The 27,666-nt window shown below is 44.0% G+C and overlaps 1 protein-coding gene across 1 annotated transcript; it reads right to left on the bottom strand.

Moving 5' to 3' along the window:
- Positions 1 to 404: 404 nt before the first annotated feature.
- On the bottom strand, positions 405 to 8,817 carry MAP1LC3C (microtubule associated protein 1 light chain 3 gamma). The gene is made up of 4 exons (XM_083433654.1): positions 8,357 to 8,817; positions 8,013 to 8,068; positions 7,695 to 7,801; positions 405 to 3,639 (listed from the first exon to the last, which is right to left on the bottom strand). The coding sequence occupies exons 1-4, from the start codon at positions 8,412 to 8,414 to the stop codon at positions 3,429 to 3,431; spliced, it is 432 nt and encodes a 143-aa protein (XP_083289780.1). The 5' UTR covers positions 8,415 to 8,817; the 3' UTR covers positions 405 to 3,428.
- Between the last annotated feature and the right edge of the window lie 18,849 nt (positions 8,818 to 27,666).

The raw sequence follows: 27,666 nt of genomic DNA, 5'->3' as shown, positions 1-27,666 counted from the left end.
ATCTGGAGGGCCGAGGTTGAGGAAGCCTGCCTTACTCCATATATACTGGGTGAGGGGGGCATTGTTACTATGGTATGTATTTTTGTGTTTTTATATTGCAAACTGCCCTGTGATCCTCCGATGAAGGGAAGTACAGAAGACAAACAAACAAACAAACAAACAAACAAACAAACAAAACATATACCCACTTGACCATTTCAATCAGTGGGACTGGCACCATTACAGGGGCCACAGAATACCCGTTCCACATTTGTACAAAATTAATATTTTAGTGTGGCACTTTGGAACTCTCTGCCTATTGATATCAGGTGGCTCCCCTCCTCATGGTACTGTTTATCCCTGTGTAAGTTGTGAGGCTTACTGTACTTCAAACTGCATTCACTCACAGGAAACCAGAAACACAATTAGAGACGAGAGATGTTTAGGCATGTTGCTTTAATTCTCCTTCAGTCCATCCTTCTCCTTCAGTGACATCACTATTGTTTCAACCCTTTACAGTGGTACCTTGGGTTACTGACGCTTCAGGTTACAGATTCTGCTAACCCAGAAATAGTACCTCAGGTTAAGAACTTTGCTTCAGGATGAGAACAGAAATTGTGCGGTGGCAGCGGGAGGCCCCATTAACTAAAGTGTTACCTCAGGTTAAGAACAGTTTCAGGTTAAGAACGGACCTCCAGAATGAATTGAGTTCTTAACCTGGGGTACCACTGTACTTTAGAGGAGTAAGGTAACTACTCCAGAGTTTAAAATGGTTAGCATGTCCATTAAGTCTCTCATAGAGGATATCAAGAAGCAGCTGGCTGGAAAGCAAGAAGCCTCCTGCAGGAGGTATTTGAAAACTACCATCCATTCCAGCTACTCTGACTCTTCATCCTTTTATACGCCGGCAGCAGTGGTGGAGTCAGCCAAACAGGCGCCTGGGGCGGGGCAAGTGGCCAGTGCCTTGGGGTAGGGCCAGCCGCCCACAGGGTCACCCCGGGCAGGACATTCCACAGGGTCTCTGAGGAGTCTGCCTGCCTCCTCCCGCTCAGCCGCCCTACAGCTGGGGGGAAGGCAGTGGGCCGACCGTTTGGGGTAGCACAGAGCCTGCGGGCGCCCAAGCCACTGCATCACTCCCAGGAGAGGCACATGGCTGGGGCGTGCTGCAGGCTTCGTGGTGAGTGCCGCCCGGCATTTTGTCACTCCCCTCAGTGGTGACACCCGGGTCAGCCCGCCCCCCCGCCCCCCTTCTTCTGCCCCTGGCCGGCAGTGACATCGGAAAAGACACAAGAATGCTGCTGTTGCTAAACAGGTGGAGTTGCCTTAAGCTTTGCAATGGCAAAAACTCCGTTGGTTTGTTTGTTTTTAAGTCCCACCCCCTTAAAAAATGGCTTTCAACAAAGTACATACAGTACAAGTACACACACCAGCTGCAGGCAGAATCACAAAATGTAGACTAGACAGCACATACTCTTAACATTTGCCAAGGTTCTCTTTTCAAACAGGAACGCTGGTAGGCCAGCACAGCAGCTTCTTAAAACAAACAAATAAAGGACGACTCATACATCAAGGATGCCAACAGAGAACCGCTTTTGAGATATGTAACTGGTAGATGAAAACTGATCTTAAGGTGGGGTTGCAATTCCACTTCAACAAGTCTAAATCCATATTTATTTTGAAAAAAGCTAACAGATATACTGCAATATATATATTTCTTTATTTACATAACTAGTGATAATTCAGTGCCACTTAACGTAGTGACACTGTATACAGAATCCAGGCCCTTTCCTGGTTCTTAGAGCTAGCGGTCCATTAAACCAAGTTGTGCACCATATATAGGAGGAATTTGTGTCCACATTGCAGTGCATACCTATTTAAAATACTGTTTGAGCCATGAAGGTGTTTTCCAAGGGTGTGGTGGGGGCCTGTGAACCAACTGATGTGATTTGACTCCCAATGATCAATAGTCAGAAATTATGGGAGTCCAATGTCATATGGGAGGGGCTGCACGTTCCCCATCCCTGGTCTCTTTACTCTGATAGTCTGTGATGCACCCCTTCTACAGACATCTGGCTTATGCGAGACTAGGACCTGTCAACTCAAGAGAGTCCCCAAGTCAGCTAAGTTCCCTTGAAATACAGGCGGCCATCTTAAACATGACATTGACACAAGAGGCTCAGGTAGTTAAGTTTAGCAACAAGGTTTAAGGACCAAGGAGCTTCTAATTGCCTTGCACTTTGTGAGCTACGGACGGGAGTCATGTTTTTAACAGGGTGCCCTTTTTATGCAGCAATCTTATCTTAAACCCAAATATAGAAAGCTCAGCAGAGTTCAAAAGGCAAGAACACAGCCTCATGATAAAACTACTGTTGGAGCTTCAAGGATTGCTGCCTCAGCTCCAATGTTAGTTAAAACGCCTGTTCCCCACCTCTCAATTTAAACAGCCACAAGATGGCACAGTAAATATTCACATACTGATCATATCTCCATTTGGAGAGCTGTGCTCCGGAATTCCCTACCTAGCCAGAGCTCTATTTCACCCTACCAACTCCTGATTTTTTTTATAAGTACTGCGCAGTGGGATCCATGTGCAGCAGTGCTGCCTGAAAGAGGCCCATTACATGCCATTGCCTCAGCCCTTTCAATAAAACTCACTCCCACATGGATTTGTGTGTGTGTAGTATCATGTAAATCCATCCTTAGGGGTATTCCTCCTGGAGGTATATGTAGACAAGAGCAGGGACATAGAAAAGCCAGCTATGGCTCTGTGTTTTGCAGTGCTCAACACCACTGATTAGAATCAAAAGAGTGCTACAGTAACTCTGAAACAGTTAGTAAAATCTTTAGTGCATACATTATTCTTAGCTGCTAAGCAGATCATTCCTGCTCAGACCATGTGACCTGGTTTTTAAAATCCCTTTATTTTTCACTGGTCTTAGCCAGTGGGGGCATTCTCTGCACTTGTGTGCTTCTTCCTTTGGTGTGTGTGTCCCCTCAAAGATGATGATGACATAGCCATAGATTTGCACGGATTTCAAAACTGACCACAGTTACTCACTTAGAGGAGCTGTTTGCTGACCATCCAGAAATACCTGTTTTTGGACCAGAGATGCAACCACAATTGGAAGCAAGCAAGTATTCCAGTGGTGGTTTTAACACCACCTTTAAAAGCAGTTACATCGTTTATTATTATTATTTTAAACACTGAAGTGCATCCCCTGCTACCTGTTTTTGGGCAGGAAAGGAGCGAAATACAAAGTACTTGTCCGTGTCACTCATTTAGGATGGTTTGTTCCATCATGTGGTTCTTTGGTCGGGTCCTGCCAACTCCTGGACCATGAATCCTTCGAGAGGAGCCCACATTTAGAGACAGCACCTTTCATTTTCAGGTAGCTCGCATGATTCACAGCTGAGCTGTCTAGCCACATAGCTGTTACCCGAGAGAACACTTATGTTTTCTGGAGACATTCCTTACATTTCCCCTTGCCAGCAGCTAAGAGGCCTCCAAACATCTCTTGGGAAGCATAAGTCATGTACACAAACCCGTCTTCATCTTTGTAATCCTGGTAGACTTCTGCCAGCGTTAGAGACATGCTTGCTAAACTCTTGTTGTTTACCAGCATATAGAAGGCTTGCGTAGAACTCAGCGCCATTCTGCTTCTGGGTTAACAAAGAAAAGAGAGGAAAGTCTAAAATGTGCAAGTTGTTTCATGCTATGCCAATACAATCCTAATCCAGGACGATGTACTCAGTGATTTTGTACCCTTGAGAATACTTTATAACTGGGCTCATTTATTATTGGCAGGCTTGACTCAAGGGAAGTTTACACTGTTTTCACACCTACAGAAGAAAAGTGGGCTGTATAACATCACAGTGACACTGGGTGATTGACAGGTGGGTAAATTCCTCCAGTCCATCAAGATGGCCCAGCAAGGGTGAGGGAACCCAGAATCTGGCATTTTGGAGAAATTTTTACAGCTTGTGTAAGTTTTGGCACTGAAAACTGGGGTGCTACTTTTACTCCACGTATAGGATGGCTGGTTGTAAGCAAACGTTAAACAAATTCCCCTTAAATAGATATTTAAGACAATCCATTAGGAATTGGGAAGGGGAAATCAACCACCATGCACCCAGTTGTGCACATCAGTGACCATTCAGACAAGTTTTGGGACATTTAGATATTCAGAAAGGCCAAGTGAAATAGTAAACAGGTTGATTTATAGAGGCCTACATTGTTGTGAAGCATATATAGTTCAAATTATTCCAAGAGACATGTTTACGTGACAGTTTCCCTAGGGTCCATCAAGTTATGGATTGAGTGGGAAAGTCATCTGCAGCACTGACCTCAGCTACAGAAACTGGTAGCTAGATGTCCTTTAATACATACCCACAAGTGATACAAGATGGAACAAACAAAATCCATTAAAGAAAATCCTCTCCCTAATTTAAACTCATCACTTTTGGGGAAGTTTTTGCTTACTGTAACTCCTGATCTTTACATTTTGTCAGCAGTTTAGCTTGCAAGCACATAACATTGGTGCAGAGTCAAAGATGAAGTATAATAAATTTGTATCCCATCCTTCCCCCAAGAAGCAAAGAATTATATTTGTCTAATAAACCATGGTTTACTGGAATGTGCAGGCACTTTTTCTTCCCCTTTATATATCCATTCTCTCTTGCACTGCTGTTAGATAGATTTCAGTGTTTGTTAAAGCACAGTTTCTAGTTACATCCAAGCTATGTCAGATTATAAACCGTAGTTTGGAACCAGAACTAATTCTGGTTTATAAAATTAAAGCCACAGTTTCTCAGTTTGAATACAACAGGAAACTTTGGTTTAAAACCCCCTAAAAGATTTTTAATTATGGCTTAATTATGGTACATGAGGGAAAGAGAAGGGGATAGCAGGCAGGTACAATGATTATTTATTAGACTGAGATAGTAGCATCTGAACAGGGCTGATTTGTGAAATGGTTCCAAGATTCATAGTTTAAGCAAGTATTTGAACCTAGGCTTTTTAGTGGTAGGACAGTTAGCTGGTTTCCAGAGGTTTATATAAGTGTTGGATCCAAATACTTACACAGGTTATCTATATCCTACAGCTAGATCAGCAGAAGCAAGGTTTAGGTGGTAAAGGAAATACCTAAAGTTATGACAATTCCTAGCCTTCCAAGAGGAACACACCAGAAAAAAGGAGACATTTCTAGGTGGTAGCAGAGTAGTGCAAAGTTACTCCTTCCCCACTGTCTAACTGAAACAAACAAATATCTTTTATAATAATAATAATAATAAATAATATTTTTTTATTTATACCCTGCCCATCTGGCTGGGCTTCCTCAGCCACTCTGGGCGGCTTCCCAAAAAAATTAAAATACTGTAAAACATTAAACATTAAAAGCTTCCCTAAACAGGGCTGCCTTCAGATGTCTTCTAAAAGTCTGGTAGTTATTGTTCTCTTTGACATCTGGTGGGAGGCTGTTCCACAGGGAGGGCGCCACTACCGAGAAGGCCCTCTGCCTGGTTCCCTGTAACTTGGCTTCTCGCAGTGAGGGAACTGCCAGAAGGCCCTCGGTGCTGGACCTCAGTGTCCGGGTAGAACGATGGGGGTGTTATAAACACACACATTTAGTCTTTTTTTAAAAAATGTAGTTTTTAGGGAAACCAGCAGGCGCTGCTCTGCTTCCTCCCCCCCCCCCCGGCCGAAAAAAAGGATTGCAGAAAAGTTTAACATACTAATTTTCACACAAAGAAGGCAGTGAGTGGAATGTTTCTTGGGGGGGGGGGCGCAGAACACTGGATACGTGCCAACTTCATCAGCTACTATTAAGAATATACAGTAACAAACTATACGGAAACAAGCTACTACTGACATATTGTAGGATAGGAAAGCTATGCTACAAGATAAATCCTACAAAAATCCTAGTACTCTGCTCTGTATTTCACTCCACCTTGGAAAGGTTGTGAACTGAGAAGGCAAACAACTGTATCAGTCAGAGAGGTCAGACCGCTTGCTTAGGACCAAGGGCAGATTGCTGAAACGTAGCACATTTCCTAAGCTGACTTCAGAGAGGCTGTAGCTCAGGGCCACTTCTGACGTTACTTTTCTCCACTTGGATTCTGAAACAAGCTGGAAAGGTGCCGCTCTAGAATGCCCACGATCTTTGTAATGCGCAAGTAGTTAGAAAGCATGAGTCACATCTGCTCTGGGTCTGTCTCTCACAAAATTTACAGACTGCTACCTCCTGTCTGAAGCTCTCCAAGGACCTCTAAAAGCTCCAAAACAGCAGAGTAAAAAGAGCTGAATGTGACGCAGTCTGGGTTTGAGCCAAAGCATCTCAGGAAAAATGATATTGTGCAGCGAGGGCAGTCTGTGGCCCTGGACAACTGCTGCTAAACTTAATTAGCTAGACTTCCTAATGCAGGCTCCAGGGGTGCCAACTTGAATAAAATACTGTGGGGGGGGGGGGCAGGTAAGCCCCACCCTGCATAATTGATCACATGGTACACTGCCCACATACACACTCACTATTTGAATAAAAATGGCCATCAACTTGGGGGCCCCCAACCCCTTTCAAATATTTTATTGTGGGGGCCGAAACCCCCACAGCCCTAGGAGTTGTCTCCTATAGCAGGCTCCTTATATCCCCAAGACAGAAGGGTTACAGACAGAGAAGGCTTGGAATACTATGACTCAGATGAAACACAGAGACATGCACTACTCAAATAATTCTGTGTGCCGTAATTATGGTTCTTGAACAGCCCCCCTCCCCCTTATAACAAACAGTTCTCGAAACTGGGGAGGATTTAAAAGCAGCTTGCAATATGTCTAAGGGAACGTGGGTGGCGCTGTGGGTTAAACCACAGAGCCTAGGACTTGCCGATCAGAAGGTCGGCGGTTCGAATTCCCGCGACGGGGTGAGCTCCCGTTGCTCAGTCCCTGCTCCTGCCCACCTAGCAGTTTGAAAGCACACCAAAGTGCAAGTAGATAAATAGGTACCGCTATGGTGGGAAGGTAAACAGCTCTGGTTCGCCATAAGTGGCTTAGTCATGCTGGCCACATGACCCGGAAGCTGTACACCGGCTCCCTCGGCCAATAAAGCAAGATGAGTGCTACAACCCCAGAGTCGGTCACGACTGGACCTAATGGTCTTTACCTTTACCTTGCAATATGTCACAAGTAATCAGTCCCCCCCCCCCCCAATACTAGCAGAACACTTTGGAACCTGGTCTCCAAGAGGTTTCATCAGCCGATCTGGGTTTAGAATAAATAATCCGAAGCTTTGCTAAAAGATTTTCTTATTTTTAAAATCTGGGAACTACAAGCTGCTTCTTCTTGTGTGTGTGTTTTAATCACCATTGATACAAACACTGAGAATATATCTCAAAATTTTGTGTGTGTGTGTGTGTGTGTGTGTGTGTGCGCAAGGGGGAGCGGGCAGTAGGAAAGACAACATTACATTAATCTAACAGATTTCTTACCACAGCCTTGTGCAAACAAGAAGGAATCTTTTGCAAGAGAACTCAAATGATCTGAGTCCCATCAAAGCATGGAGGGGAAAAATCACAGAAATGTGCTGAGTAATATAGTACATATTATCACCTAGTTTCCAAGTTCTTTCAGAAGTCCTGCTGCAAAAATAGATTAGCAAAAGAAGCAGGCAGAGGAGCAGGGAGAGTCAACAAAATTAGAAGCCTATCAAGACCCTGCTACATACCTGATGATAGTTATAAACTGAGTCATGGTCAGCTCCTGAGGCACAAGAAACTTGGTTTTGTCTAGCAGGGGAAGGTACTTTTCTTTCTGGTACCTTTCAACAATAACCTGTTTTTAAGAAAGAAGGAAACAGATTTTAAATTGCATGCTGCACAATAGTACCCAAGAACTAGGACGGCAATTCTAAGCACACTTCCTGGGCATCCATTGATGCCAATGTGACTTGCTAGTGACTAAAAAAGCACAGAATACTTGATATTTTGAAAATGTGCAATTATCAGTAATCGGCAAAGGAAAAGGAAACAGAATAGATACTTACCGGGACTTTTGTTGGGAACTTCCCTCGTATGCCTGCAACTTCTTCAACTCGGGTTGCTATGCAGAAGAAAAGCAAGGATCAATTGTCTGTATTTCTGCATGCCCAACCTTGAACACACTCGGAAGCATATGTCATTGCAATCAACAGGCTTCTAAGTGCAATCTGTAGCCTAGTCCAGATCAGTAGCTGGAATCCCATAGGCTTGATCCACCTAGACTTCACCCTGCTCCTAGAGCCCACCGTGCCATCCCCAGCATTATTCCAGTTGATCTTATTTCCAAATAAATGTGCAGCCGGATTGAAGTCTGGTCGGTTAGTAAAAGGCTCCGTCTGCAACAACTTACCAAAACTCTTTCTTTGTTTAAACGGTCTGACATGCTGGCAGCTATGTAAAGGCTGCATTTTCCCTTTGGAACGCAGGCTGCCTTTGCTTTTCCTTTTTAACCAGCACCGGATCAGCTGCCGTCAAAATGTACCGTTCTTAAAAAGAGCCCCCTTATAAAGACCTGCTTGTGACATCAGCCTCGTTCCTTGCCCTACCTCCCCCCCTCCCCTCCATAAACGGTGAGGGGTGGGGTCAGGCTGGCCTCCGCAGGGTTAGGGAAGGCAGCAGCAGGGTGCCTCGCGGCCAGAAGAAGGCACCGTTTCTAACCTACAGGGTGGGGAGGGGTCTCTGCCCCGCGCGCAGCGCATGGCTTGTTTTACGCGCTGGGGCCTGTGCTGCCGGGCGCTCCTTGGTTTAGATCTTCTTGGGAATAGTTTGCTGTGTGACACAAAGCTCGTGTCTTTTACAAAATACACCCGTTGATCCACGCTGCAACCTGGAGGGAGGGGAGTGCTATTGAACCCAAAGGGGAGAGTTACATCTTAGTAAACTTAAAGAGGATCGGGCTGCAAGTCCAACAGCTCGTTGCTATTTGCTGCGCTTTGCAACGGTGCAAGGAGATCTTCTCCTTCAGCTTGCTTTCGCGTGGGGAAGGGGGGGGGTTACACAGCTGCATGCATCGCTTGCTTCCTTCTCCCGTGCCGCTACCGTGGCTGCTGTGCATGTTTAGTCTGGAGGAAGTTCCCTTCCACTGCGTCAAGAGGGGTAAACTCCCATCTCACTCTATGTAGGATCGCGCCCTTAGCAGTGACGTTGCTTCCTTAGGAAATGTTGCGCAGGCAAAGCGGGAAAGCTCTTTGCGCCATGAATGGTTTTGCTCCAAGTTACTGAGAACAGGTCAAGGTAGGACTCGCTCAAGAAAGCTTTGTGTAAGCTTTACAGCTACAACACTGCCCTGGTTTATTTGAGGCTCGAATGAAGTGGGACTTCTACCTAAATGCGCAAAGGACTGAGCAGCAGGTTTCTTATTACCATCAGTTTGTTGTAGGTGCTGGAAGAGCCTGGAAAGCTCAGTTGGTTAGAGCTTAGTGCTGATAACACCGGTTGCAGGTTCGATCCCCTATGGGACAGCTGCACATTCCTGCATTGCAGGGGGTTGGACTGTGATCCTTAGGTTCCCTTCCAGCACTACAATTCTGTGATAGAAATGTGTAAAGCACTCCAGTCTGCACTTAGTCCTTAAAAAGGCGCTGGCAGTGTAAGTTGCTCTATCCCAGCTCCTGCCAACCTAGCAGTTCAAAAGCATGCCAGTTCAAGTAGATAAATAGGTACCACTGCTGCAGAAGAAGAAGAAGAAGAGTTTGGATTTGATATCCCGCCTTTCACTCCCTTTAAGGAGTCTCAAAGCGGCTAACATTCTCCTTTCCCTTCCTCCCCCACAAGAAACACTCTGTGAGGTGAGTGGGGCTGAGAGACTTCACAGAAGTGTGACTGGCCCAAGGTCACCCAGCAGCTGCATGTGGAGGAGCGGAGACACGAACCTGGTTCCCCAGATTACGTGACTACCGCTCTTAACCACTACACCACACTGGCTCTCACCACACTGGCAGGAAGGTAAACGGCGTTTCCATGCGCTCTGGCTTCCATCATGGTGTTCCGTTGTGCCAGAAGCGGTTTAGTCATGCTGGCCACATGACCTGGAAAGCTGACTGTGGACAAACACCAGCTCCCTTGGCCTGAAGCGAGATGAGAGCTGCAACCCCAGAGTCGCCTTTGATTGGACTTAACCGTCCAGGGGTTAAGTCCAGGCATAGCTTCCAATTGGCTGCAGGAAGCTCCTGTAGCCAATCGGAAGCCGTGGAAGCAGCAACGGACGTTTGGGTTCCAAAGAACGTTTGCAAAAAAGGAACAATCACTTCCAGGTTTGTGGCGTTTGGGAGCCAAAATGTTCGTCTTGCAAGGTGTTCGACTTCTGAGGTACGACCGTAATTGAAACCCATTGAAGAACACTCTGCCCCACCCTTCTAGTGACATTTCAGTGACATCTTTATGACATTTCTAGATCACTTCTGGGTTTGGCACAATGCACATATACATGGTCGCACACATATTGAACATGCATAAAGGGGGAGGGCCTGCCTGTACTCTACTCTTCTCAACTAACTCCTGGGATTGTCTATACAAACCTGCTTACTGTATTGTTTTGAATTTGGCCACCTGATTAGTATTACTGTGGCTTCATATAAATACAGTGTCACTTAATGTGAGTCAGGGATATGGCACAAGACCCAAGAATATTATTCTAATGGCTGTGGATGTTTCCTTGAACTGGCAATTCATCTTCAGGGGTGGTGTCTTCAGACAGTGTGTGTGAAAAAGCAATTTAGCAGTTGAAAGGAGAGGGACTGAAAGAGGCAGACAAAGCGAGAGCTGAGAGTTTCTAGCAGAAAATGGATGGTGGGCAGCCTTGGGTAGGCTGCTTAAAGTTCTCTGGGAATTCAATGTAGGAATCAGTGAATCTTCTGCCTGTTGTAGAAGTTCCTGGGTGCTCTCCCCCCCCCCCATGCTTTCCTGTATATATGTTAATAGATAAAGAAAATATTACGAAGACAATGCAAATCTTCTCTGCTTTCCCATAAGACCATAAGGAAAGTCATGCTGGCTCAGGCCAAAGGCCCATCTGGTCCAGCTTTCTATTCCTGCAGTGGCTAATCATATGTCTGTGGGAAGCCCACCAGCGGGACATGAGTGCAAGAGCACTCTTCCAAGAAAAAAACTGAAAGGAAACTGAACTTTGTAGCTGTGTTCCTGGAAATAGGAAAGTGAGGAATTTCTTTTTACCTAGGGCCTGGCAAAGGGCACCTGATACAGCAACCTTGCTAAAACTAAGCAGGTCTAGATCTCATCAAGTGCCTGGATGGAAAGTTGTATTCTACCTTCAGTTCCATGAAAGAAAGAAAGGATATAGATATTACATCCCAGGCATCCACTAAGTGGCCCAGAGGAGCATGCTTTTATCACAACAGTCCTGTGAAATGGAGAGAGAATAGCTTTCAGAGATAAGGTTGGCTTACAATTCTAAACTCACAACATGTACAATATATTATGGAAAAGTGGAATTGTTTCTGGTACTTACTGCTAGTGCCTGGCAGTTGATGAGCATCTTGGTTCTTCCTCCCTCTAGGGAATAAGCTGGCCTTTTAAATACATTGGTCCCAGGTTCTTTAGGACTTTATATACTAACAGTAAGTCCTTGAAAATGGCTTGGTAGTATCCTGGCCACTGGTGCAGCTCCCTCAACACAGCTGTTATCCGTGATCAGTAACCAATGCTCAAGTGATAGCATCCAGGCTGTAGAATTGTGCTGCCCTTCTGAACCATCCACAAGGGGAGCACCACATGAGCCCACTACAGCAGTCTATCTATGAGGTTACCGAGACTTGAGCCACCCTATCCAAGCCACTGTAAATATAAACTGATTTTTAAAGAAACCTATCAGTTTTGAGATCAAATTTGTTTCACGTTATTTCAAGCTCTGCACATCTGGGAAGCCAAAAGCTTAACAGATCTGACATTGCACAACTTCCTATTTTATCATTTATTTATTTTTATTTTATGGTACAATAAATAAACAACTCAGATGAGAAGTGTATATATGGGCAAAACACATGCTGATTTAATTTTTCCCATTCAGGTAAACTTTTTCATCAAAGCTAAGTTGCAGAGTTGCTGCTGCCAGACCAACATCAGGTCTGCTTTCCTACAGTGTTTATAGTAAGTCTATCTGCAGTTAATATAACTATAATTAAAATCAACAGCATAAAGTTGCTCAAAGTTTGGTTTGGAACTGAACAATAATTTTTGTTCCTAACTGCTAAATGCATAGCATCTCATTTTTTTCAGCTGGAAGAGGACTTTAAATTCCATTATGTTTTATTTACAGGCATAGACAAATCTGATCCAGATCTTGGAGCCACCTTCAGAAGGTAAGAGCCAGGACCAATAACTGACAAATGTGTACTGTCTTCAGGATTGCCTGCTTTCTCTCCTTATTGGCTAAGAAAAACAAGACCCTCCCCTCCACGTATTTACACAGTGTCTTGTGCCACCAGCTGGTTCTGCGTATCCTTACAAGCAATGTTTGTCTTCTAGAATAAAAGGTGCCAGTACTTACCACGAAGTTGCCACAGTAAGTGCCACAGTTTTAACCAGTGCTTTTCTTCTAGGAAAAACGGGGCTGGTACTGTGTACCCTTGAACATCCCCAGAGAAAAAGCACTGCTTACAAGTACTAGCTCTGGTACAGTACTGATACAATAGCCCTACAGTATTTCCAGCGATGATAAACCTAGACAGCACCTTAAAAAGCAGAGACATCACCTTGCCAACAAAGGTCCGTATAGTCAAAGCTATGGTTTTCCCAGTAGCGATGTATGGAAGTGAGAGCTGGACCATAAAGAAGGCTGATCGCCGAAGAATTGATGCTTTTGAATTATGGTGCTGGAGGAGACTCTTGAGAGTCCCATGGACTGCAAGAAGATCAAATGTATCCATTCTTAAGGAAATGAGCGCTGAGTGCTCACTGGAAGGACAGATCGTGAAGCTGAGGCTCCAATACTTTAGCCACCTCATGAGAAGAGAAGACTCCCTGGAAAAGACCCTGATGTTGGGAAAGATTGAGGGCACAAGGAGAAGGGGACGACAGAGGACGAGATGGTTGGATAGTGTTCGCGAAGCTACCAGCATGAGTTTGGCCAAACTGCAGGAGGCAGTGGAAGACAGGAGGGCCTGGCGTGCTCTGGTCCATGGGGTCACGAAGAGTCAGACACGACTAAACGACTAAACAACAACATTTTCAGCCTGTGGAATGATTCTGGGAAACAGACACACAAACACATGTGACAACTACCTGCATAAATGGCCCTCTTACGTTCAGAAAGGCTTGCATCTGAATTTAGCCTGGCCATGAATGCAATATATCTCCCCTCACTTTCATCAGTGATTTCTCTCACTGGCAGCCCAATCACCTCAGCCCTCAAAATTACCATTGCTACTCTTGTTAATTTGCTCCTAGCCCTCCCCTGACTTTACAAGTAGGGCTGCAAAGGAAATTAGTCCCTTATATATACGGACACACCTTTCTTGCATTTATATGCCATCTTCCGTCATGGAACCCAATGCATATGCAGGAGGTTCCCAGGCAGTCACCCACCCTGGCACTGACCAGACCCAGACCTGCTTAGCATTATCAAGGTGGCGGGGGTCTCATGTGTTTTCAGACTGTACTCCTGGCACCAGGGTAAAATTAGCTGGCTGTGAATGAAATGCCGATTAAGCAGTGTATAAATCTTGCTAAATAAAAGTGGGTCCAAGGACAATGGGTGGGATAAATAAGGTATAATTCTTGCAGTGAGGTTTTACTGTATCTCCGCTAAAGCAACATATATCCAGGAAGCACTACATCTTATTTTGTGAGGTTGCGTTCAGGAGAAAAGTGCTCATTATGCAAAAAGACATGGGTAAGGAGTAGGAATCGGACTACAACGATTTTACCAAAAATCTCAAAAACGAACAAGAGTTTATCTGCATTTGAATAAGCACTTGTGTCATCAAGCTGCTATCTGAAGCATTTAGCTATCAGGTTCAGGGGATTTCCCAAGAGTTAAATTAGGCTGAGCATGTAAACGAAGAGATGCCGACTTTATTTGAGATGGAAGCTCCTGTTATTTGTAGTCTTGAACCCGGGCTTAATTTTTAACTCCTCTGGGTTTTCCATCCAGAAATTTAGTAGCTTATTTGTACAATATTTTTTATTTTCTCAGCTTTCTTTTCACCTTCATTGAAACAAAAGTATATCATCCTGTTTGTCCTTTGAAATAATATGACATTCACACAATTGATGCTATGCTCATGACATAGAAGGAAATGAACTACGAGCTCGTCCAAACTAAATAATGTATTGCATTGTCATAATGATAATGATAATAATTTTGTTATTTACATGCCGCCCATCTGACTGGGTTGCCTCAGCCTCTCTGGGCAGCTCCCAACAAAATATTAAAAACAAATAAAACATCAACCATTTTTTAAAAAAGTAATGTGTCAGTAATGGAAATCCCACTGTGGCCCTGTTTAATGATGGCTGGTGGGAGGGATCATGGCTCCCTCCTTATTAGAGAAGAGGGAGAGATTCAATTCAGTTCACATTTAAGAGTGAATCTATCAGATTGTGACTTTCTGAAACTGTACGACTGAGAACTGAAACACAGCCAGTCTTCACACAAAAAATTCACACTTATTTGAATTTTACAATACAGTTCATGAGGATTCTTTTATGAAATATATAAAAAAATGAATAGCGACAACCAATTCTGTTAATGAACTTTCTTTCAATCTGGGCATTCAGGCCATTCTCCACTCCCACTCTGATACTTGGAATGGTGTCTCTAACAATTCCTTGATTATTACCTACATAATTCAAGCTGAATGCAAAATTGCAACTTCAGATATTTATTCCAAGTAAACTTTGTGCCCAAACTGCAAATACTGAGAATGTAAGGGGTGTGGCTGGAAGATGTGAGCAGTGTGAGGCATGGAGAGAATTCCCACCCTGTTGTGTGTGATTTCTCACCTCACAAGGTGGCTGCATTTCTGGGCACGTGGAGGGACGTTGTCCAACAAACCAACAAACCAGAGCAGTGTGTTGAATATCAAGTCCCCTTATCAGCTCCAGTCTCATTGCTGTATTTTATGGGCCTTTCTAAAGTCCTCAGTTTGCTCTTGCATAATTGAATTCTGATAGCTCTCATGTGTCTACGTAAGCAGTTGAAGCATCCGTTGAAAACTATGCTTGCATAATGTAGATGAGTGTTTGGCTGAAGTATAATTCATCGTCCTGTTGCCTGAAAACAGCATTTTATTTTTGCTTTTTGTCTTGTTCTACTCACGCACGAGATCATTCATTATTCTCCCCTGAACCGTAGCAAAGCTTGACTTGCCCAAGGCTTCTTTGGTGGAGCCGGCACCTGAACCTTGCATCCCAAATCAAACCTATTCTTTAAACTGCATATTCTGTCTAGTTCATGCTATCAGAAGTCTATTCATGCCTCAGTCCTATTGAAATCAATACAACTTAGGCTTAGTTGTGATAAGTTGGATCCTCCTAAGAGAGGGTCCATGTTGTGCTTGGCCCTGGAACTCTTCCTCAACCGGCTTGTGGGCGGGACTTGCCCCCCTCCAGCTGGTGGTGCTACAGTTATGCCACTGGCCTTTAGCCAATTGGCAGCGTGGCAAGGTTGGGGGTATTTATTCGGCAGTGTTACATGGGGACTCTCTCTTGCTTCGCACTGCCGAACACCCGCCCACTCACCCGTTAGTTAGGTCGTGTCTGGCTTTGCTTTGGACTTTGGTTGGTCGCCTGTTTTGAAACTGGGGCTGGGTAGGAATTTTTCCAATGTGGCAGATCGGCTGTGGCCACTTGGTTTTTGTCTACCTCTTAGCAATCGTCAAAACTTTGTAAGGTTTGGCAGTTAGGCATAGGTTTAGGGGAATGTGGGGAGGGGAGGTGCGGCCATCCCCTGCCCCTCCAATGAATAGGGTATTCTGTTAAAGGAATCCGGGGGTCTGGATCTCGTCCGAAGCCAGGGAGGGGCTAGGGCCATGCCAGGAACCCCAGGGGTGAACGCCAGTCAATATACATTGATGGAGCTCCCCCTGCTGGTTGTTTACCCTTCCAGGCTTCCTGCAGGATGGGCAGGAGCCAGTTATAGTTTTGATACCAATGCCTAAGCCAATACCAGTCACACTTGTGTATTTAATAAAGTTGTGGCCAAAATTTGCCCATTAACCTTTAAACTAAATTCTGTCTCCACTGTGTCTTTATTTCCATGGGGGATGGGTTTTGGGGCTCAGAGCACAAGGGCTCCATTCCCTGTTTCCAATGGGGTTTAGATGCAATCTGTGTGTTCCTACTCTGCTCCCTTCTGTCTCCATTTACTATCTGTAGAAAGGCTTTTTGTTTCTTTTGTAACATGTGGAATTGGCCACTTGCCCCCATGCCTGGGTGGGCGGCTGTTGGGGCCCCTTGTTCGGTCACCATCCCTGGCAGCTGGGACCCATGATCTCAGCCAGCTGTTGGGAATTTCTCTGGTTAGCTGTGCTGCAAGACGGGACTGCCTCCCTCAAATTCTTATATTCAAACTGGCCAATTAGGGGCCAGCTAGTGGACAGAGCTTCACTGTCAGACAGTGAGTTGGCTGCCCCTGCTCTGGTCTGCCAGCGATGCATAAAAGCCAACACACATTATTTCCTATGCAGTGCAAAAAGGATGAGTTGGCTTGCAGCCAGCACACCATCATGAAGCTACAGCGTTAGCCTAGCTGTTAGCAGCTTAAGACAGTGTAATTTGCCATATGAGGGCTTTCATGACTTGGGCATGTCCTGAAGGGATAAGGTAAAGGGACCCCTGACCATTAGGTCCAGTCGTGACCGATCATGGGGTTGCAGTGCTCATCTTGCTTTATTGGCCGAGGGAGCCGGCGTACAGCTTCCGGGTCATGTGGCCACCATGAGTAAGCCACTTCTGGCAAACCAGAGCAGCGCACGGAAATGCCGTTTACCTTCCCTTCGGAGTGGTACCTATTTATCTACTTGCACTTTGATGTGCTTTCGAACTGCTAGGTTGGCAGGAGCTGGGACCGAGCAACGGGAGCTCACCCTGTCGCGGGGGTTTGAACTGCTGACCTTCTGATTGGCGAGTCCTAGGCTCTGAGGTTTAACCCACAGCGCCACCCGCATCCCTGAAGGGATATGATGCAACAATTTCCCAAAGCTTAAACAAGTCTGTTTGGATAGGAAACCACTGGGGAACCCTGTGAATGCCACCTTCAGCTTCATCATGGAAGAAAGATTGGATGCAAGTGTAATAATTGTAATGTGAAAGCAGAGGATGGCGTAGTAAGGAAAGAGAGTGAATGGCTACAGTAAAGGCAATCCTAGCCATGTCATCAGAACTCCTTACACACCACCTCTTTGTGCAAAAATAACATTAAGAACACAAATCATGAGTATTAACTTCAGAAAGAGAGCCAAAACTCATTGTCCAAACAGATCACACGATTAATGACTACCTTATATCATCGAAACCTCGTGTCTGTCAGGGTTCTTGTACTTTTCACAGAGAGAAATATAAACAGGTGGAGGGAGCATTTCCTATTAAATAAGAGACATTGGTGGGATGGGACAATTCCTCTGCTGTAACTTTGCTTGTACATCTGTGAAGCACATGGAAGCTGATGAGACAGCAACTCTGTAGGGAACAAACTGGTAGAGCAACACTTCAGCATGGGACTACATTGTCCACCAGAAGTTACGTGACCTCGCCCATGGGACGTTCAGTCCTAATGACTATATTTTGCATGTTACACTTGCAACCATAAAAGCTATTAATACAGTTCATAAATGGTGATGAAAACATCTCCTGCTCTATAGCAGGGCCATAACTATTACTACAGTAGCAGCTTGGAAGAGTTGAAATTATATGGGCAGGTAATCATCTCCCTTTCCTCTATTTCCCTACTCCCTAGAAATTAATTAAAAGAAAAATCAGTGCAAAGCCTTCTATGTCAGCAAACATCTTTGGAAAATTTCACAACATCTCACAATCCTTGTTGCATTCTGTTTGTCCAAAAATGGGAGCGAACTGAACAACAGCATTGTTTGAGGATAGTGGGATCTTTGCAAATTATAAAAGGACCTGATTAGTGCAGATAAATATTTAACTGAGTCTTTGTTTTCAGATGGGCCTAAACAAGAGTTAACACAAATGCTTGATAACAAAAACTGTTCTCTTTCTGCCTGATTTCTTTGTTGTTTGAATGCGTGAGATTATACAGTTGTAAATACCAGGGAAGAAATCTTGAAATTATTTGCTTTAGGGTTATGTGGACTAAAATTGTGTGGGTTTTTGTTAAATGATTAATTGGCATTAATTGGCAATACTATATAAAATCTTGTGCTTGTAATTGCCCTATAATGCCTCTTATGATGGTAGCCCCTGAATAGCTGTTGATAATTTAGAAAACCTTTTAATGTGGAATCCTAAAATGTGACCTTGATCCATGCTTGCTCCTTATCTAATGAGAGGCCATTAGAGCTGCCAGGGTTTTTGAAAAAATAAAAATGCTGTTTGTTAAAACAGCAGGAAGGCTTCGTATTTTAAAAGAAAAAGGGCTTATTATTTTGCACTTTACTGTGCTCTGTGCTGCAATATGCTGGAGAACTGAATTTTGGCGATCACTTGTAGCTGAGTAAGATTGTCTTCCATGAACACGGTCTTAACAGTGAGTCTATAAGTGACTGTGGAGACCCATTCTGGATCCGCAGTGGGGACCTAGGTTTCTGGGCGGGAGTGGATCATGGTGAAGGTTTGCCAAATGTGCCTTCCTCTTAGCTCATATCTCCTTTTTGCCCCGAGTTCATGCTTCTTCCAAGTCCATGACACCTTTGGTAAAGGTTGTTCTCCAGTTGGAGTGCATGCAGGCCAGTGTTTCCCACTTATCAGTGCTTATACTACATTTTAAAGGTTTTCCTTGACAGCATCTTTAAACCTCTTCTGTTGTCTACCAGTATTTCGCTTTCCATTCTTGAGTTGGGAATAGAGTAGTTGCTTTGGAAGACGATGATCAGGCATCCGAACAACATGACCAGTCCAACGAAGTTGATGATGAAGAATCATTGCTTTGACACTGGTGATCTTTGCTCCTTCCAGTACACTGGTATTAGTTCGTCTGTCTTCCCAAGTGATGTGAATAAGTTACTGCCTTTCTCTTTATGCATAATTTGTAATGTACGATGTGAATGTAATTCACAACCTCAGTCACTAGGTGGCATAACATACTTAGTGGTCTAGTACAGTATAGAGATGAAGCTTCAGTTTTAGCAATTTACATCCAGATTGTATGCTCCTGTATGTAGGGTAAAGATGAGCTGGTATTAAGAAATGATTTCCCATTCCAAATGCTGGAAGGAAGTGTTTCCACTGGTGAGCAATACAGTGCTGCATCCTGGCCCATGTGGCAGGACATCCACAGGTCCCAGTGGAAGCACCACAGTGGAAGCACCACAGTGGAAGCACCCAGTGGAAGCACCACCCACACATTTATTTACCATATTTTTCGCTCCATAAGCACAGCACGAACCACAAAAATTATACATCCACTGTTTCGTTCAGAATATTTTTTTTTCTTGTTTTCCTCTAAAAACTAGGTGCATCTTATGGTCAGGTATATTGTTTTTGACATTTTGGGGCAAGCCAGTCAGATGGGTGGGATATCATTATTATCATTATTATCATCATCATTATGGGCGGGGAGGAGGGATTGTTTGAGAGATTGGAGGCAGCTGTTGCAATTACAGTACAATAACAAATACAAATAATTCACAAAAGTACCAGCATACAACATCCTAATCTCAGTCAGCAACCAAGAAATTTACCATTAGTAGAAGTAAAAGGTAAAGGTAAAGGGACCCCTGACCGTTAAGTCCAGCCACGGATGACTCTGGGGTTGCGGTGCTCATCTCGCTTTACAGGCCGAGGGAGCCAGCGTTTGTCCACAGACAGTTTTTCTGGGTCATGTGGCCAGCATGCTCTGGCGAACCAGAGCAGCACACGGAAACACCGTTTACCTTCCCACCAGAGCGGTACCTATTTATCTACTTGCACTTTGACTTGCTTTCAAACTGCTAGGTTGGCAGGAGCAGGGACCGAGCAATGGGAGGGGAGCTCACCCCATTGCGGGGATTCGAACCGCCAACCTTCTGATCGGCAAGAAATGGCTCTGTGGTTGAACACACAGCGCCACCCATATCATCCTAGTTATAACTGAATTGTGACTATGTGCCCCTTTTACATTTATTTTACCGCTAACTTCACCAAGCACAGTTCCTCCACACATGGTGTATAAATATCTACCAGCTAAGGTGCTGGAAAACACTTTATACTGTATTTGCTGAAATACTGTGTACCTAGAAGTAGTGATTGCTTAGGTACACTCAATGAAATGAACAGCGCCGTTACCAAACTCGCCACAAGAAACACCACACTGTCTAAATTGAGAAGAAGTACATTTATTGAGGAGGTGGCATAATGTGGTGATGCATATATGAGAGCAAATCCTAAGGAAAGCTGTGGGATCCAATAGCAGTTGTCATCACAGAAGTGAATGCCTTTTCAAAAACTTGCTTCTAAGGGGGAAGGAGACGCACTGTATGCTACGGGGCCTCTCATGAGGCAGGCATTTGAATTGGTATTTGTCTTTCAACCTTTTCTGTTTGAACTGTGGACATCCAAAGCCAAATACAAAGGTTATAGGCCTTCCTCCTGCTTTACATTGTCTCAACTGACTGGCCTTGATACCTGTTTGCTCATCAGCTACCACCACTGTTCCTGCTACTACCACCTCCAAAAGAAACAAGCGTGCCATGTGATTCAGCTGTGATTCTGCATTGCATGGGGTTGGACTAGATATTACCCTTGAGGGTTTTCCTTTCAGCTCCACAGTGCTGTGATTCTCTATCACCATGTTCTCTAAATACAACAGCCATTTCTGGGCCAATGAAGTTCTTGTTGCACCCATGTAAGAAGTTCCTTAGAGCTTTTAAAGAATTTGTGGATGCAGTTGGTGCAATAGATAAAGTAGGAAATAGCCTTTTTACATTCAAATGATTGCCCCTGCCTGCCTGGCTATTGATGTGTTTCTTTGTTCTTATGAATAAATGCAGGGGTATGTGTTGTTGTTTTTTACGAAAGATGCATTATTGCCAATACAGACTGTAAAAATATCTGAGCTCTCCTCCTGGAGCACGAACTTTCTCCTGCTAAAAGATTCCAGGCGGAGGAGGATGAGAAATGTCCTTATGGCACCATGGCAGTGATGCACAGCATTTGAATAACAATCAGACCGTCTTCCGATAAAATTAAAGATAGCTGATTCTGTTGTGATGCAGGATATGGGCTAGCTAAAACATCTACAACTGTCCAGTAGGAAAAACTATAATCTGTATCCATGCCTTCATTTGCCCATTATCTATCTATCTATCATCTATCTATCTATCTATCTATCATCTATCCACTCCCACCTTTCTTCTATCTTGGGACCCAAGGTGATATACATTGGATTCCCAAGAGATCCCCTATCCAGCTACAAACTGGAACAAACCTGCTTAGCTTCAGCACAGCCCTGGTCTCCTGCTGTGGGACCCATGGATTCTGTGGTTTTCTCTTGTTGAAGGAATTGTAGTGGCGAGAGGAAAAACATACTCTCTGGTTTGAATTGCCTGTGACTTTGCTCTGAGAGTTTTGTATGTCTACTCATCAAAATCTTTGGAGACTTTTATAAAGGAAATAAATATGCTGAAAGAAACTGTGTGACTATTGGAGGTGCAGAAAATAGCACAGTGGTCTGAGAAACACAGAGAACTAATTTTGCATTAACAGAAGGCTGCCAGGCTTTGAACTCCTGATTAATTCAGTTCACATTGATCTTGAGAACATTCAAATCCGAACCTCGTGGAGCATGAAAGGGAAATGTTTTATATGCTATTCCGTTCTCTTGCTGCAAAGCCTTATGACAGACATTTGGTGGAGCAGAGTTGTATGTTCAGGTGACATTTCTCTGTACTGGAAAAATACGAGAGGCTTATAATGTAATAGACTTTCAAATGAATTTCAAAGCTTTTTTTCTGCCCTTATCATCGAGTTCCTTTGTGTATCTGTTTGCATGCAGATGAGGACTATAACCAAACACATAAGTAATTGCACTTATACAAGTGATTTTGAATCAGACCCAATTGATAGGTTACTGGCAGGGCGGCCATCAGTCTGTACATGATGGAGGAGAAGGCAGTCATCTTTCCCCTCTGCCACACACAACAGAGCCACGGCTGCCACATTGACACCCAATTCTCAATGGTAGCCCTGCATACTTGTCCATTGGCATGGGTGTCTTGACTTGCATGTTCTGCGAAATGAACAGTGGAAGAGACAGATGCCTGCCACATATTCAGTGTGTGGAAATTCTAGCCAGTGGTTAGTGTTGCAGAGTAACAGGCCTAGTTATGGCATGCCGTAGAAGAAACAATTCTTTCAGTGTTTGCTCCCAAACAAGCAAAACATCTCCCCTCAATTCTGAATATATACAAATATTATTTTCTGTTCTGGGCAGCCTTGTTCTCAGTTTAATGGGAGAAACAGCTGAGTATTTGGTGGGGAGATGGAACACTGGGCACTTTTGCTGTCGCAGAGTAATTTCAATGTGCATTTCCTGTCACTTGGCTCAGTGACAGCTCTTATATGTTCCTTAAACTCTCTTGAAGAGGAAGTTCCTTTCAGAAAGGTGTGAGTCACTCTCCTTACAAACACATCTACAAGATCTCGGTTCTAAGAGACAGTGATTTGATTCTTTCCTCCATTATCCAAAAACAATGTTGCTCAGCCTATACTAATGGGGCAATGGCATGCTTGTGTTTCTCAATGAGATTCCATTCCTTTGTCTCAGTGGAAGACATGTAAGGAGTTAGAAACTATGAAATAGCCTTCACCAGGCACTTCTCAGCTAATGCACCCAACAAGCACTGTTACATACAAAGCCTTCTCAGCAGTAATTGCTGGCTTCGTAGTCAAGACTGTTGACTGAGTAAAAATAGAATTACAGGGCAGGGAGGGGGCCTCCCTGGTGGAACTCTGTGTTGTTTCATTTCTAAGCCCTTTGGAGAAATAGCACCCAAAGATGCAATTCTGCTAGTCGTCCATCGGAACAAAATGAGTACTTGGACAAGCCCTACATTGTACCAGATATAATAAGGGTCCAGAGAAGCAGCCTGATAAGAAGGAGAAAAGAGCCTTTGTGCTCCTAACCCAAAATGTAACTCATCCAAACTCTGCCCCATGACTGTCTGGACTGAACCAAGACATTTTCTTACCCAAGGTGAAGGAGAAAATAGATAATGGAAAGCTGGCTTAGAGGATAGCAGTGTGAAGACTGCTGCAGTGTGAAGACTGCTGCTGCCCCCCAGGCATCTGCTGCCTGAGTCAGCTGCCTCACTCTGTCTAAAGGTAGGGCTGGCCTCTACTTGATCACCTGCCGTTTCTGGTTTTTTTAAAATCTTCCTAACAGGGTAATCTTTAGAGGCGTGTTCAATGGAACTTCCTCCCTAGTAGGCATGCACATATTTGCACACTAAAATTACCTCTTATCTAGTTAATGCCTGGACTGCAAACCTTTCCCTGAGCTCCATGGGCCAGTTTAATCAGATAAAAAACAAATTTCTGGGGGAGCAGATTCCTGACTCATTGCTCAATACAATTATTATTATCATAGAATTTTAACATGTACACTGTGAACAGTAGCAGTCAGTATTCAGCAGCACTGACCTTTAATGAATATAATGGATTTTTTGTCCTGCCGGGAAAACCTGCTGTTTCCCGCTGAATTGGAACAAATGTCCATTGGGTTTTCTGCAGATTGTCATTTGTTCCAATTCAGTAGTAAAGAACGGATTTCTCCAGGGAAGTGTTGGAACAAAAGACCCAGCAAGAACCCTTTGGACCAATGCCTGGCAAGCATAGACCTGTGCCTACAAATCACAGCACGAATTGGAAGTCTGAATGAACCCATCCTAGTCACTGCTAGACATTTTCTCCATGATCCACCCCAGTAATTTAAAGCACCTTTATGCCATGGCTTCCCACAGAGAGCTACAATTCTCAGTACCTTTAACAAACTCCCAATGTTCTTTGGGAGGAGCCATGCAATTTAAATGTGCTTTAAAATGAAAATGAAATCTAAGCAAAAGGCACAGGTGGAGCAAAGGTGTTACACATCTCCTTCCCCTTTTCAGATGTTCCAGTTGTATAGAACATGTAGACGGTTGCATTCTTGTCAATTTAAGCCCCCCTGACTTAGTTTTTTCTGCCCATGATGTAAACAGATCGTTGAAACACCATGGAATACTTGACGGGAGTTGCTGTCTCCTGACTTATATGCAGCATTTCACCTAAAGATGCTTGTGGTTCCATAAATGGCAATGTTACCAAAAGACAAATGATCACAACTGGGAACAAGTCTTCAGGCAGGGCTGAGTTCACTTCAGACCTGGGCTTATGAGGTGTATAGTACTCTGGAAGAGATCCCAGGGGCAATAGATAGATGAGCAGCACTCGCTGTGAACATCCATCTCTGCCAGCTAAGGTTTCTCAACTAAGGCCTCCCAGACTGATCTGGGGAAAACAGAAATAGCAGCTAATGAGTTTTTGCACTTTTTAATTATTATTTTTTTTAAGCAAAAGCTAATTAAGATGCTGAAGGGTTGTTTTAACACATACCTTCTGCCAGGAATTCTTTTATGGCAATTTGCAGGACTTGCCTACCATTCTTTTCTAATGAGGGGGAAAATGTTGCTTGGCATTTTGTGGACCTACTATCTAATTAGGGAGAGTAGCAGTTAGTTTCTGATCTTTGCAGTGCTTCTGAAAGTTGCAAGAGTACCCTGAGAAAGCATAAGTTTTCATGGGGAATTTCTTTCAAAGGCAGCTAATGTCTTCTTCTTCTTCTTCTTCTTCTTCTTCTTCTTCTTCTTCGGTGATCACTCATAGCTGAGTAAGATTGTCTTCCATGAACACGGTTTTAATAGTGAGTCCGTAAGTGACTGTGTGAGGCCAGTTCTGGATCCACATGTCCTTCCACAGTGGGGACATAGGTTTCCGGGCGGGAGTTGATCACGGTGAGGGTTTGCCAAGTGTGCCTTCCTCTTAGCACGTTTCTTTCATCCTGAGTTCGAGCTAATGTATGGAATCCTTGTATGGAGAATCATGAGTGTACGCCAATATTTCACGGCATGTACCCAATAATGGATGTGACTTCCCAGCATGTGTGCAAAACATGCAAATATATTTACAATTTCAACTAGTGCTGATGAGAACTTTAAAGTTATTCTGATGCTTACTGGAGGACTCACAGACACACTAGCCAAGTTGCCACCAGCAAGGACACTTTTTGCTCTGGTGAGACCATGGAATCAGGAACCATTGCAGTGCTCCTTCCATGCCTAGACATGCACAAGGTCTTACCCTGATGCCATATGGACTCAAAACCAAAGTATCTTAAGTATATGTAGGATTAGTGTGTGCATACAAATCTGCTGCTTGTTCTAGACTTTGAAAGAGCATGGGTGAGGGGATCGGAAGTAAATGGAATGGGGTCAGATCAGGCAGAGGGTTGACCTACTGAATCTTAAAGGGGCCCTGTGATTGGGATCTGCTGACATGCAAAACATTGCTTCTTTGCTATTTGTGGCAAGCAGCCCACCCACCGCCAGCATGTTCATGAAGGGCCTAGAGTCAGCTGTGGCCACCTGCAAGAAGACAGATAGTTATTTTTGCTTGGGGCTATTTTGGTGTTTGTTTTGCTAGAGACTGAATATCACCACCAAATAGGAAAAGCAAACCCATCGTACTGTGTTAGATGGACGGGGGCAGTAGCTCTTCAACAGGTCTGCAGCTATGATCAAAACAGCAACCCTCTGCAGGTCAGCCCAAGACATCTGGCTGCCTGAGGCATAAAATGCTATGAAACGAACTTTATGAAATAAATAAACAAAGCAGCCAATGCCCCAGTCCCCCAGTCATGGTACACAGCTCCCAAGGCTGGTCAAGTTATTTTTGCACCTGAGGCAAATAAATAATAATAATAATGATCATAATCTCCCAAGCCCTTCTTCCCCCTCCTAATAATATAATTACCTAATAAAGTAATATTAGTTTGTTGCCCTTTCACAACACTCAGAATTAACTGCCTGAGGCAGCCACTGATCTCAGTCTGCCTAATGGTGGGGCCAGCCCTCAATGCTTGTTTGTGTGGGTATTTGTTGAAAGAACTAAGCACATGTTTAGCGGTGGTTGCCTTTTTCTAAAGGCAGGCTTTAGGACTGAGTTCATTGTCTTGGTGTTTGAATGTATTGTCTGCAGCGAGGGAGGGCAAAAGGAAATGGGGAGAGCAGTACCGGTAAATGTCTTTAACTCTTTCCCTCAACGCTCTACATGTTTTCTTTGGGTACCAAGTACAAAACTCAACTTCCATCACAGATTCATTGAGTTGTAGAGTTAGAAGGGACCTCAAGGGCCATCTAGTCTGACCCCCTGCAATTGAGGAATCACAACTGAAGAATCCCTAGCAGACTACCATTGAACTGCTGTTTAAAAAGCTTCAATGGAGAAGAGTCCACTGGGCACCACATCTTTCTTGCCTGTCATCATTTACCTGTGGAGACTAATTTGGTGCTTCTGAGTGCAAGCAGTCACTTGTGAATACTGTTGTAGCATTGAGTATTCAGTATGATCAGAAGCAAGTCATTTCCCTCTAAGGTACATAGGAAACTATCTTATCAGGCTTCTCTTTATTATTTATTCTATTCATAAAAGTATTATTTATTTTTTAATGAATGCTTCTGTTCAGTTTTACAGAAGTATCAAAATGATGCTAAGTAAAACAGTAAAGATTTATTATTTTTTAAAAATAGAGCTCCCCCACCCCACCCACTGAGGAAGAAACCATGTACAGTGGTGCCTTGCAAGCTGAACAGAATCTGTTCCGGAAGTCTGCGGAAGCCGTGCCGGACATTCAGCTTCAAAAAGAACATGCGCAAACCAGAACACTTACTTCCGGGTTTGCGGGGTTTGGGAGCCAAAACGTTTGACTCGCAAGTCGTTCATTAACCAAGTTACGACTGTATTTCACAAAGTACATTGCACCACAGCTGTCTATGTGTAGATGGAGGGTGCCAATTTGAAGGACTGTTAGACAGGAATAGTAATAAAAAGATATCCTATTTCCATAAAATTGTTGGAGCCTTAGGTTACATTTAGAGCTTTCCCATATTTTGAAAGTTTCTCTGTTAACACTACTGTCCATACCCTTTGTCTCCACAAGGAAAGTTTATGAATTGTTTCCAGTTTTGCACCACCAGTTTTCAGGCTGTCACAAGTAGAAATATTACTGGCTCCTCAGAATGTACCTCCTTTTGCTCTCTGTGGAAAACAGTCAGTAAAGCTAAGTGTGGTGAACCATGGACTCTACAGTTTGTAATGAGATTTGGTTCATTGAATAAAGGTAAAGGTACCCCTGACCATTAGGTCCAGTCGTGACCGATTCTGGGGTTGCGGTGCTCATCTCGCTCTATGGGCCAAGGGAGCTGGCGTTTGTCCGCAGACAGCTTCCGGGTCATGTGGCCAGCATGACTAAGCCGCTTCTGGCAAACCAGAGCAGCGCACGGAAAC

This window comes from Podarcis tiliguerta, assembly GCF_965153285.1.
Source record: "Podarcis tiliguerta genome assembly, chromosome: 3".
In the NCBI taxonomy this organism is placed as follows: domain Eukaryota; kingdom Metazoa; phylum Chordata; class Lepidosauria; order Squamata; family Lacertidae; genus Podarcis; species Podarcis tiliguerta.
This window is presented reverse-complemented; position numbering and strand designations above follow the sequence as displayed.